The sequence below is a fragment of the Medicago truncatula genome, unplaced genomic scaffold (genome assembly GCF_003473485.1).
Source record: "Medicago truncatula cultivar Jemalong A17 unplaced genomic scaffold, MtrunA17r5.0-ANR MtrunA17Chr0c22, whole genome shotgun sequence".
Classification (NCBI taxonomy): Eukaryota; Viridiplantae; Streptophyta; class Magnoliopsida; order Fabales; family Fabaceae; genus Medicago; species Medicago truncatula.
In genome coordinates, this window is record NW_024340384.1 from 5938 (window position 1) to 17097 (window position 11160).

At 33.0% G+C, this 11160-nt stretch overlaps 1 protein-coding gene and 1 pseudogene across 2 annotated transcripts; one reads left to right on the forward strand and one right to left on the reverse strand.

Annotated features, from left to right (window-relative positions):
• Window positions 1-379: 379 nt before the first annotated feature.
• Window positions 380-5638, forward strand: LOC25493994 (uncharacterized; annotated as a pseudogene). Its single transcript, XR_005643831.1, has 7 exons — window positions 380-461; window positions 618-748; window positions 824-959; window positions 1458-1578; window positions 2824-2906; window positions 4554-4915; window positions 4997-5638. The product of XR_005643831.1 is annotated as an uncharacterized protein (transcript).
• Window positions 5639-7980: 2342 nt separating this feature from the next.
• On the reverse strand, window positions 7981-10544 carry LOC120577891 (heavy metal-associated isoprenylated plant protein 33). The gene is made up of 3 exons (XM_039829783.1): window positions 10033-10544; window positions 9827-9902; window positions 7981-9690 (listed from the first exon to the last, which is right to left on the reverse strand). The coding sequence occupies exons 1-3, from the start codon at window positions 10060-10062 to the stop codon at window positions 8639-8641; spliced, it is 1158 nt and encodes a 385-aa protein (XP_039685717.1). The 5' UTR covers window positions 10063-10544; the 3' UTR covers window positions 7981-8638.
• Between the last annotated feature and the right edge of the window lie 616 nt (window positions 10545-11160).

Genomic DNA, 11160 nt, shown 5'->3' on the forward strand with positions numbered 1-11160 from the left:
AATTTCAGATTGGAGATGAATGAAGATGAATTGTTGGATTGTGTTTTTGGATTGAAGAAAGAGTTGGGGGCACTTTGGTCAATTTGCTTTTGGCTGAAGTCTTAAGGGTATTTTTGTCAGTTCACATCATCTTTTGCTAATCAGTGACGTGGCAGTGATTAAGTGGAGAGAGGGACAAAATTTTAAATGATTAAATTTTGAAAGGATTAGCGAATACGGTGAACAATTTTTAAACGATCCCTAATTGCAAATACATATTTAAAAAGAAAAAAAAAACATTTTTAGAAAATATAAAGGATTTGTTTTATTGAAACAGGATTTTTTTTTTAACCTATAATTTAATGGGCTTTAAAAGGTTTATCGGGCTCGTGATTGTTTTACCAATCCTGGAAAAATTAGGTTAAAGTTATAAAGCTAATATAATTAGAGATTCTACCTGCAAAACTATAAACGCTTTCTTGGTGAGTTTTTCTCACGATCAACTTTACATCGCATTCTTTCACTATATTTGTGATCACTTTTTCACACGAAATGCACTGTAATCACTTCATTCTTTGTATTTGTGAGAATTTGATCATCTTTCTTACAATTGGTTATGTAAACTAATTGATTATCAGCACTGAATCAAGAAATGGCGGCAACGTTAGAAGCTATAAATCAATTCCGCCAATCGTTGGAGATACGAAGACAATTAATTTTGACAAAACCTCTAGTGATGGTGGACAATATTCCCTGTGAAATTGATGAGGTTATTATAAATTACTGATTCAATTTGACTATTTTTTATGAATTTTGGTAATAATGATGAGGGTTATTTCTCTAGGGTTTGTTTTTAGGTTAGGTTGATTCTGCATTGAACAAGGTTGGTTTGAAAAATGTGAATGTTACTCACATTTTGACCGTGGCTTGTAAACTTCCACCTGCACATCTTGCAGATTTCATCTATAAAGTTCTATATGGTATGATCACAGAATTGATTTTGATATTGACGCAGTTGTAATCTTTTGAGTTAAATGTGTTTTTGATCATATTGATGTTTTAACTTTTGGTTTTAGTCTCCTAACATGTTTAGAATATCATAAAAATTTATAGTTAATTCATCCCTTGTTAAAAAAAAAAAAAAAAATCAAAATTTTGAATGATATAGTTGTGATGTAAAATTTGTTGGGTACCGAAAGTCGAAAAAAAAATTTAGAGCGATAAGTTAGAATATTTATAGGGACCAAAAACATATTTAACCCTATTCTTTTTATTCTAGTCTTCAAGAGCTCCTTTTGATTTTGTGGTGTCAAGTAATGCAAGATTGCAAGTGAGATCCAATAAAGGTTGATTATGATTATATTGATTACACTCTAATTATGAATGAACTTAGTATGTGATGTATTTTGTCTGAAGTTTTTTAGGAATGTGGTACTGTATCCATACTAAAGTTACACTTTTGTTGAAATTTGAGGAAGTTGCTGACAGAGAAACTACCAACTTAAAACAACATTTCAATGAGTGTTTTGATTTCATCGACGAAGCCAAAAGAAATGGTGGACATGTTTTGGTTCACCGTAAAATGGGAATATCGAGGAGGTAAGTTTCACTGTTCCTATCTTTCTCCTTTGTTTACATTGGATCACTTCTTGTTCTTTATGAAGACTATAATTTTACTTTAGACATGTGTGTCAATAGTTTCTTTGAGGCATGTTTAATGACATGTTTTGTTTTAGTTTGCAATAGCACATGTTGTGTTTTTCTTATAAAGTTGGGAAAATATCGTGGAATCTTAAAGTTTTTATTTATATTTATAGTTCAAAGATACTATCTCTTGAAATTTGTTGTAATAATGTTCTGAATATATAAATGTGTTTGTTATGTCTGTGCAATTTGAGGATATGATCGTTGAGCTGAATGTCAAACTGTTTCATATATGCAAAACTGCAAACCTTATTTACAGACAAGATTTTGTTGTTCTCTCTGTTTCATTACTCCCTTCTTTTTCAGAAATCTGCTTTTTTGTCTATCTTTTCAGTCTTGAATTTTAAGTATTAAACATTTGAACCAGTAATTGAATTGCATGCTTAATATTATTTGCTATCTTTTTCAATGAAATAAAAGCTCAAAACGCTTTATAGTTTGAATTGGATCAACTTGAGATTTGCTTTGCTTCTGTTTTTGAAATGATATGAAGAATGATGATTATGTCCTTATTTAGGGTTGTATTTGATTAGGATTTTAAAAGACTATTTTAATAAAATAAGTCTTTAAGATTTTAAAAGATTCTGTAAGATTGTATTGATTCTGTGAGATTTTAAAAGACTTTTTATGTAATTTCATAAAAAGTCTTTTAAAATGAATTTTTAAAATGACTTTTTGTGTATTGACTCTGTAATAATATTAATCGAGATGAATCCAACAACATCTTATATGTAATTTCATGTGGACAACATGGTCATTTCATGTGGTTTTTGCTGAGTCATCCCTGTCCTAATCCACTCAGCGTACGCCACATCACTGCCACCTATGTAATCCTATGCCACATCAGTAATCAAATGAGTTTATAATCAAAACGTAAATGATTAGTAATTGCATGGAGGTTTTGAAAGGATTAGTAAATATATGAACTAAGGGTGCGTTTGTTTTGTTAAAATTTAAGGGACTGGACAGGACAAAAATATTTGCACCGCGTTTGATTTATTAAAACGAAAAAGGACAACACAAAATAAATAATCAAGGACTCACAAGTAACCACTTTTTTGTCCACCACTTTAGTGGGGGACAACTTTTTGTCCAGCGGATTACTAACCCAAAAAGACGTTTTTATCCTTTGGATCTTAGGTTTTCTCGCTATCTCACTTCTTCACAACATTGTTCACGTCCTTCCTGCTAACTTAGACTGCGGCTGCTTCTCTATTTGTCAGGTAACAATTTCGATGCTTTTTTCTTCGTCTCACTTCTCACGTCATACTCATACCCTGCTACTTCTCTTTTACACATGCTACTGCTTTCTTTGTTTAATAATATTTTTTTTGCCAATGTTTGTTTACTCTTACTTTTTCATTCACTTTTGTCTTATGTTTATTGTGTGTTCCTTCAATAGAGAATCACGTATTTGTTAAAGTTCAAAAGCCACCTATTTTTATTCATCTTTCATACATTCTTTTCTTTGATTTTTGTTTTATTCCTATTTTATGTATGTGTAAAAAATAAATTAAAAATGTATTTTTTGATTCATTTATTTTATATAGTATTTTTTTCTTATATTTAATTTTTTAATTGTCTTTCTTTATGTAGTTGAAATGGATGATGAACATGTTTTTCATTATCTTCTTTTATGGAGGATGTATATCCATATTTTGGCAATATATGCTGCTAGTTTTTTTTCTTGAATTTCATTTTGAGGGATGAATATGAGAGAAGATCTTTGAATGAAAGAGCTTTAACTAGATATGAGTCAAGGAGGGATATTTTGGACTCTATCATCAATGCAAGTGATTCTCATTGCATATGGGAACTAAGAATGTGTAGAAATACATTTGCACATCTTTGTGAGGTTTTAAGGGTACGAGGAGGATTAGTGAAACTTAGACAAGTGACAGTTGAAGAGAAAGTTGCTGTATTTTTAAATGTACTCGCTCATCACACAAAAAATAGAAGTATTCAAGTTAGATTATCTAGATCAGGACAAACGATAAGCAAATACTGTCATAGAGTGTTGGCTGCAGTTTTGAGGTTATGTAATGATTTACTTGCCAAACCTGAACCAGTACCTCAAGACTGCACTGATGAAAGATGGAAGTGGTTTAAGGTAATACATTTCTCAATAACAAAAAATGTGCACCTAGCTACCTCATATTATTGTAGTTAAGTGATATAATTATCCTTGAATCATGTATTACACTTTCTAGGGATGCTTAGGGGCTTTAGATGGAACTTATATAGCAGTTACACCAAGTGCTTCTGACAGACCTAGATATCGTACGAGGAAAGGTGGTCTTGCAACAAATGTTTTAGGTGTTATAGGCATGCTCGGGCAAGGAATGTAATAGAGAGATGTTTTGGCCTATTGAAGAAACGATGGGCTATTTTAAGAAGTCCATCATTTTATCCCATTAGGACACAATGTCAAATGATACTTGCTTGTGGTTTATTGCATAACTTCATCCGCATGCACATGGCATCTGATCCAGAAGAATCTGCTCCATTAGCAGAAGATGAGTTACATGTGGGTGAGGAACCCATTGATGTAGTGGAAACTATTGAACCCAGCAGCCAATGGACTCAAGGGAGGGATGCACATGCACAACAAATGTTTAAAGAATTTAGGAATAGACATAGGCAATAAAGATAAAGTATTTTATGGATATGGATCTTTCTTTAGATTTTATTTTCTCTGTGGTATGAATGAAGTGTGAACTTACTAAAATGTGATTGTCATGTTCATTTTAGTTTTTGTTTTCTTCATGATATGAATGAAGTGTGAACTTATTAATATGTGATTGTCATTATCCTTATTGAACTTATTAATATGTGAATGTCACAACCTTTTGATTTTTTTTACTATTTAGAAATGGAAAATGAGGGTAGGATTAATAGTGAACAATCCATGAGTAACATTAGAGCCCGACGTAATTGGAATGCAATTGAAGAAGAAACTTTACTCACTATATTAGAAGAGATGGTGGTTGCTGGAAACAAAGGACAGAATGGAACATTCAAGACTGAAACTCATGAGGAAGTTTGCAAGAGAATGAAAAATAAAATTCTAGGAATACTTATCAATGCCAAGCAAATTGTTAACAAGATGAAAAGGTGGTCAACAAAGCTTAATGAAGTTGTTGACATGATGAACACTAGTGGGCTTGGTTGGGATGACACAAAAAAGTGTGTTAAATGTGACAGCAGTCAAGTCTTATCTCAATATTTGGAGGTATTTAACTTGTAGCGTGTATAGGTTGCAGATTGTTATTAGATTTTTTATTCATTTGATGATTTTGTTTTGCTTTTGTAGAAACATCCCAAAGTTGGCAACCATGTCGATAAAGTTTAAAGAGTTTGAGAGATTGCAAGGTATTTTTGGCAAAGATCGTGCAAATGGCTTCCGAGCTGATGATGGAAATGGAAATGAAACAATTGAGAACCAAGTTAGTGATAATGATGAGTTAGTGCACCAATATGATGATTCACCTATTTCTGCAGGACCATCTTCTAAACGACCTCGACTTGCTCAATTGGCCACTAATTTTCTGGAGAGTTTTAACAGTAAAATGGAAGTTGTGTCAACTGATTTTGCTAAAGCTATAGGCAAATTTTCAGATCCTTCGAAGCCGGATCCTTCAAAATCCGACTTGGTTGAAGAGATTAAGAAATTGGGATTAATTGATGAAGAAGAAATTGACTTGGCAATCAAATTTTCTCACAACCAACAGTATGAAAAATTCTTTTGGGAGTTTGAAGGTTCCCAAAGAATGTCTTTCGTGAGGAAGATTATGAGAATGTGACAAGGCGTTCAAATTTGATGATGATATATGAATGCATGTTAGACAAGTCGCATTTATAATTTATGTTTTAGTTAAGACTTATTTTGAATCTTATTAACATTAGACTTGAACTTGGTTAACATGTTTATTTAGCCTATATTTTGGATATTAATTTTATGCATTTTTTATGATTTGGTTTTAATTATTTCAAATTTTAGAAATATACAAAATATTTTTCTTGATATTTACCCACCCTTACGAAGTAGTTTTTCTTGGTTTATTAATAAATTTATATTGCTTAAATAATTTTCAAGTGTGTCAATAATATTATTATAATATAATAATAACTAAAATAGTTGAAAAGTTTTAAAAAAATTGTTTTATAAACTTTACACAGTGCAAATCAAACATTTTATATCATAAAGGATATTACAGTCAATTTTGTATTATTTTGTCCAGTACATTAACATATCAAACAAAGTACAGTACACAACTGCTTGTTCTGTGTACCATTTATCAAACACAGTATAGTACAAAAAATTGTACTGTAACTTAGACAATTGTAGTGTCCAACATCCCTTCTTTTGCAAAACAAACGCACCCGAAAATTCAGATTAGCTCTATTTGCAAGTACTATATACATATTTAAGCCGAGATCCAAACCAAGACCCACATTCTTGTCACAAGAGAAGGAAACTTTGATTAGATAGATGGATGGATGAGATGCGCCTTATCAATATCATCATATCATAATGTCACCTATCCCATCCCAACCGAACCACATGATTATTGTTAATAGTATTATCACCTTGTACAGAACAGAGTGGCATAATATGTGGGTCCCTTGTCACTCCTCTCATTTGTTTATAGGTACTACTACATAGCATATAAAAAATCTGGAGAGATACTCTGTGCTGAAAAGACAATACACTTCCTTTGTGAAGTGTCAACGCCGTTAGATTTTCAAAATATAAGAAAAGTAGTTAACTTGTCCTTGTCAAACTAGTTAACCTCACCTCATCCCCCCACACACACCTTCTCACTCTTCACTCACTCCTCTTTGTTGCCACTCACAAGATAGTAAACTGACAACTTTAATTTTACAATTTTGCGTTACTTCCTTATCTATTTAGTGACAACTTTTATAACAACTTTCTTTCTCATATTTAAATTACTTTTTACTTTATCTCTCTCTATTATTATGGTTTCCGTGTCAATACTATTTTTTTCTTTGTACAATATGATTGTCAAATAAATTATCACCAAATTAGTTGTTCAAATAACACTTCTCTTAACAAAATTTCTAAATTATAATCTCATACATAGATCAGTTGATATATAAGAAACGTTGAAGTAGCTTGAACGAACAACTTCTGAATTAGATCTTCTAAACTAACATAACCACTAACATTTATCTATAAAATAAGTTAAATAAAATACTTACTAATATTATTGTCTTTAGATAAAGTGATACCCACCACCGAACTCATCCAGTAAGAGGTTTCGGATTTAAATCTAGATGAAAACAACCAACCTAACAATTTCGAACTAATTGAATAATTTTTTTAGTAGGCTTAAAACAAGAATCAATATTATTTTTTTTGAGAGCATTATGGTTCCGGTTACCGAAGTTTGGGAATAATATATTTACTAAAGCATTGAGTTTAGCCCTGTCTCAGATGGATCAACAGTCAACTCTTCTATTTGATGTGTTATTATGTGGCTAACATCTGATCTGCATCTATAATAATTCCACAGTTATTGCCATCAGTTGTTGCACAACATTCATTTGCGGCAACAGTAATTGCCAGAATAATTCTGTACATGTTATCTACACCGTTTGACCTAATTTTTATTTTTGATAAACGTTCACAACATGATGAATTACTATGATGCATATGGGGCACAGTCTATTCACATTAATGACTCTCTCAATGCTATATGCTCTATGGTTATTTTTTGGTGTACTATGTACTCTGGTTGGTATTACTATAAAAGTATGCAGAACAATAATTGATAGGAATTAATAACCTTAAAATTAGAAAATGACATATAAATACAATCAATTTATTATCAAAATGTGATTGAAAATCACTGTTTGGGTTTGATTTGGATTGTGAATTGAAATCCATTAGTTAATGAAATAGAGAGATCCAACTGGGTGGGGTCCAACCCAAAATGGCTGAGTTTCCCAAGTCACTGTGGCCACCGCATCACTTCACATAAACAAACATCCATGATGTCTCACATTGCAACAAATGGAGACAGGAAATAATGTCTACATATGAGATGAGATGCCAGAAGATAAGCCAATAATAATTTAATACTACTAGACACACTCACTGAGTAAAGAGATAACATTGAAATTTCCAAGAGACAATGAGCAAACAGAGCTGGGAATTTCTTTCATCCCATTCTCAATAACATTGATTTCCTTCTTAAATTTGTTTATTACTATTCCCAAAATATAAACACATGTAAACATATTTTTATATAATAGTACTACCCAAGAACATAATAAACTTGGTAAATATCATAATTATATTTCTATAAACTACTCCTCTATGGTAATTAGAAACCCCCCTATTGATGAAAAGGGGATCAAAATCAAAGAAAATTGAAAACAGAACTAAAAAACTCATGTTTCATTGGGTATAATATATTGCATAAAATTAAAGAGGGTAGGGGTAGATACTATAGTTAAACAATCACCATCGCCATGACCATTGTTGGTTTAGATTAATCACATCACATAATATTGCAACTGGAAGTGTTCTCATCACTGAAAGCATGTGAGTAAGGATCTGGAGGAGGATAAGGGTAAGGAGGATATATGTAATTCACCGCAGGAGGTGGCCTTGCGTACATCATTGGCTGCTGAAATCTTTGATCATTTTCCACCATTGCAGCACGTTGTTGATTCATCATTGCAGCAGCCATTAATTGTTGCTGTTGTTGTTGCTGCTGATGTTGCTGTTGTTGTTGTTGATAAGGATTGCCCGACATCATTTCCGCGCCTGGACCACCACCACCTTGAAAGTATCCTCCGCCAGCCGGTAGACCTTGAACAGCAGGAATGTTACCACCCATTTGGTTCATTGGCATACTCATTGGTCCCACATTATTACCTCCACCATCCATAGCAGGGTGAGGATGACCACCTCCGCCACCCATCATTTTTGAAATCCATTGTTCATAGCTTGAACATTACCACCACCACCAGCAACTGGTATCGACATACCCTTTTTACCCCCATTGTTATTTTGATTATTACTATTATGATTCCCTCCATTCTTGTTTCCTCCACCACCACCATTTTTAGCCTCCTGCAAACCACCACTATTTTTGTTACCTCCACCATGATTCTGATTATTTCCTCCACCACCACCGCCACCTTTCTTTCCTCCATTGCCATTTCCGCCATTCATTTGAACCGGCACAGGTCCACCACCGCCACTTTTCTTTCCTCCATTGCCATTTCCACCATTCATGCCATGAATTTGAACCGGAACAGGTCCTCCACCACCAGGTTTCTGCCCGTTTCCGCCACCACCGCCGCCGTTAAAATTGCCACCCTTCATAGCAGTCAAAAGCTGTGGATGATTACCATTCAACATCATGTGAGCACCATTCCCCATAGGCATAGAAGGGGGTTTCATCTTATTAGGTGGCAACCCAACCATTTCATCATCAAACTCATCATCAAAATCTTCATCATCATCTTCGTCGTCATCAAAATCATCCATTTCATCATCACTAAAATCATCCTCATCTTCAGGCACATCAAATTTAACACCTTTAGCATTCTGATTCGGCGGCATCTTCATGCCTTTAAATTGTGCTAGATCTTGAAACCCTTTCATCTGTTGAAGTTGTTGTAACTGTTGTTGAAGCTGAAGTTGCTGCTGCTGCTGAGGATTTAGTCCTTGTAGTTGTATTTGTTGACCACCTTTGGGCTGGTTATTGTTTCCACTACCCTTCTGGTTTTGATTCTGACCCTTGTTGTTGTTATTTCCACCACCTTTGCCATTATCAATTTGCATGTTCTTTAACTGATTAACAAGGTTGTTCTGATTATTATTGTTGTTGTTGTTTGGTTTGGGAACACTCCATAACTGAGCATGTTTCCCAGATTTTGCAAGCTTCTTGATGAGAACATTTGGGTCCACATTCCCTGAAACTGTGACCTTCCCTTGTTCTGCATCTATCTCAGTTGTAAATACTCCTGTCATTACAAAACCCATATTCAACATTTACTCTCAAAATTAAGGCACTGTTTTGGATAGTAATAGTAATAATTGAAAGCTATAATTAAGGTTCTGTAAATAAATCACAATAATATTAAGTGCATACAAACATACCATCAATTTTCTGTAAGATTTTCTTTACTTTATGTTTACATCCATCACAGTGTATGTTCACTTTTAGAACAGATTTCTGCATATATACACAGAAAATTAGGATAAGTAATAAATAATATATGAGACAAAACAAAATTTAGAAATGTACAAAACATAAAAGCAAAAAAAAAATAAAGAAAGATGGAGAATGTGATGGGAGTGAGTACCTGTATCTTCAAAAATTCTTCTTTACTCATGACCAATAGGAATAAAGTTTGTAACTTGTGATAAATAAAGATCTGGGCTATAGAGAAAAATGGTGATTATAGATCTGAGGAAACGAAAGGAAAATGGAGTTTTTTTTCTTTCTTGTTTGGTGTAGTTTTATTTGGTTTTAGAATGGAAATGAAATGAAAATAGAAGCAAAATGAGAGAAATAAATGGTTTAGAAGAGTCTCTGAGAAGAGACAGGAAATATAACAAGCAAGTTTCAGAGTTGGGAAGAGAGAGAATGGTGAGTAGTACTTGTAGTCATTGAGAGAGAATGGGGTAATGTTGATAGAGACAGAGATAACCCCGAGTGTGTTTAGTGAGAGAGAACAGAGTAAGAGAGAGAGACCGAGAATGACGCCGGTGGCCGCCGTCGCCGGTGAGATCTCAGAGAGAGAGAGAGAGAGAGAGAGAGAGAGAGAGGGACGGAGTGAATGAGAAATACAGGAAAGGTAAAAACGGAAGAAGAAAAAAAGAGCGAGGGGCATACAGCAGTTTCTATACGAGTGTGTGGCTTATGAGAAAAACAACATGAAAAAATGTAAAGAATTAACAACAAAAAAAATAGAAATAATAATTTGTATTAAGAACCATATCTATCTATAGTTGATTAACAATAAAAAAAAATATCCCTGTGAATTTAGCTCAATTAGCAGAATATTGTATAATTTATGGAAAAAACAATAAAAAAAAATGGATTTACAAAAGAAGAGATGTTGATAAGTAGCTTATGAGAAATATGGAGCAAAAATTATTGTTTTAGTTTAGGTTTAAACACTTTTAGAAAAAGATTTAAGAATAATGGTAAAAGAGATTACAATTTACAATTAATATATATGGAGTAGATGGTAAATGAGTATTTTTGTCGGGTGTCAACTTAGTTGAGACGTTATGGCCGTTAATTTACATCTATTTAAAAACACGTGTCAATTAGCAAGTTACATTCAGCTAAAATCATTAAAGTGTAAGTTAGAAATCTATCCTCATTTAATTATTTACATTTATTTTTATAATTATATAGGCTCAAACACAAATTCATAAATGTGAGTATTTTATTTTGTCAATTATGTGTATTATTACAGGTG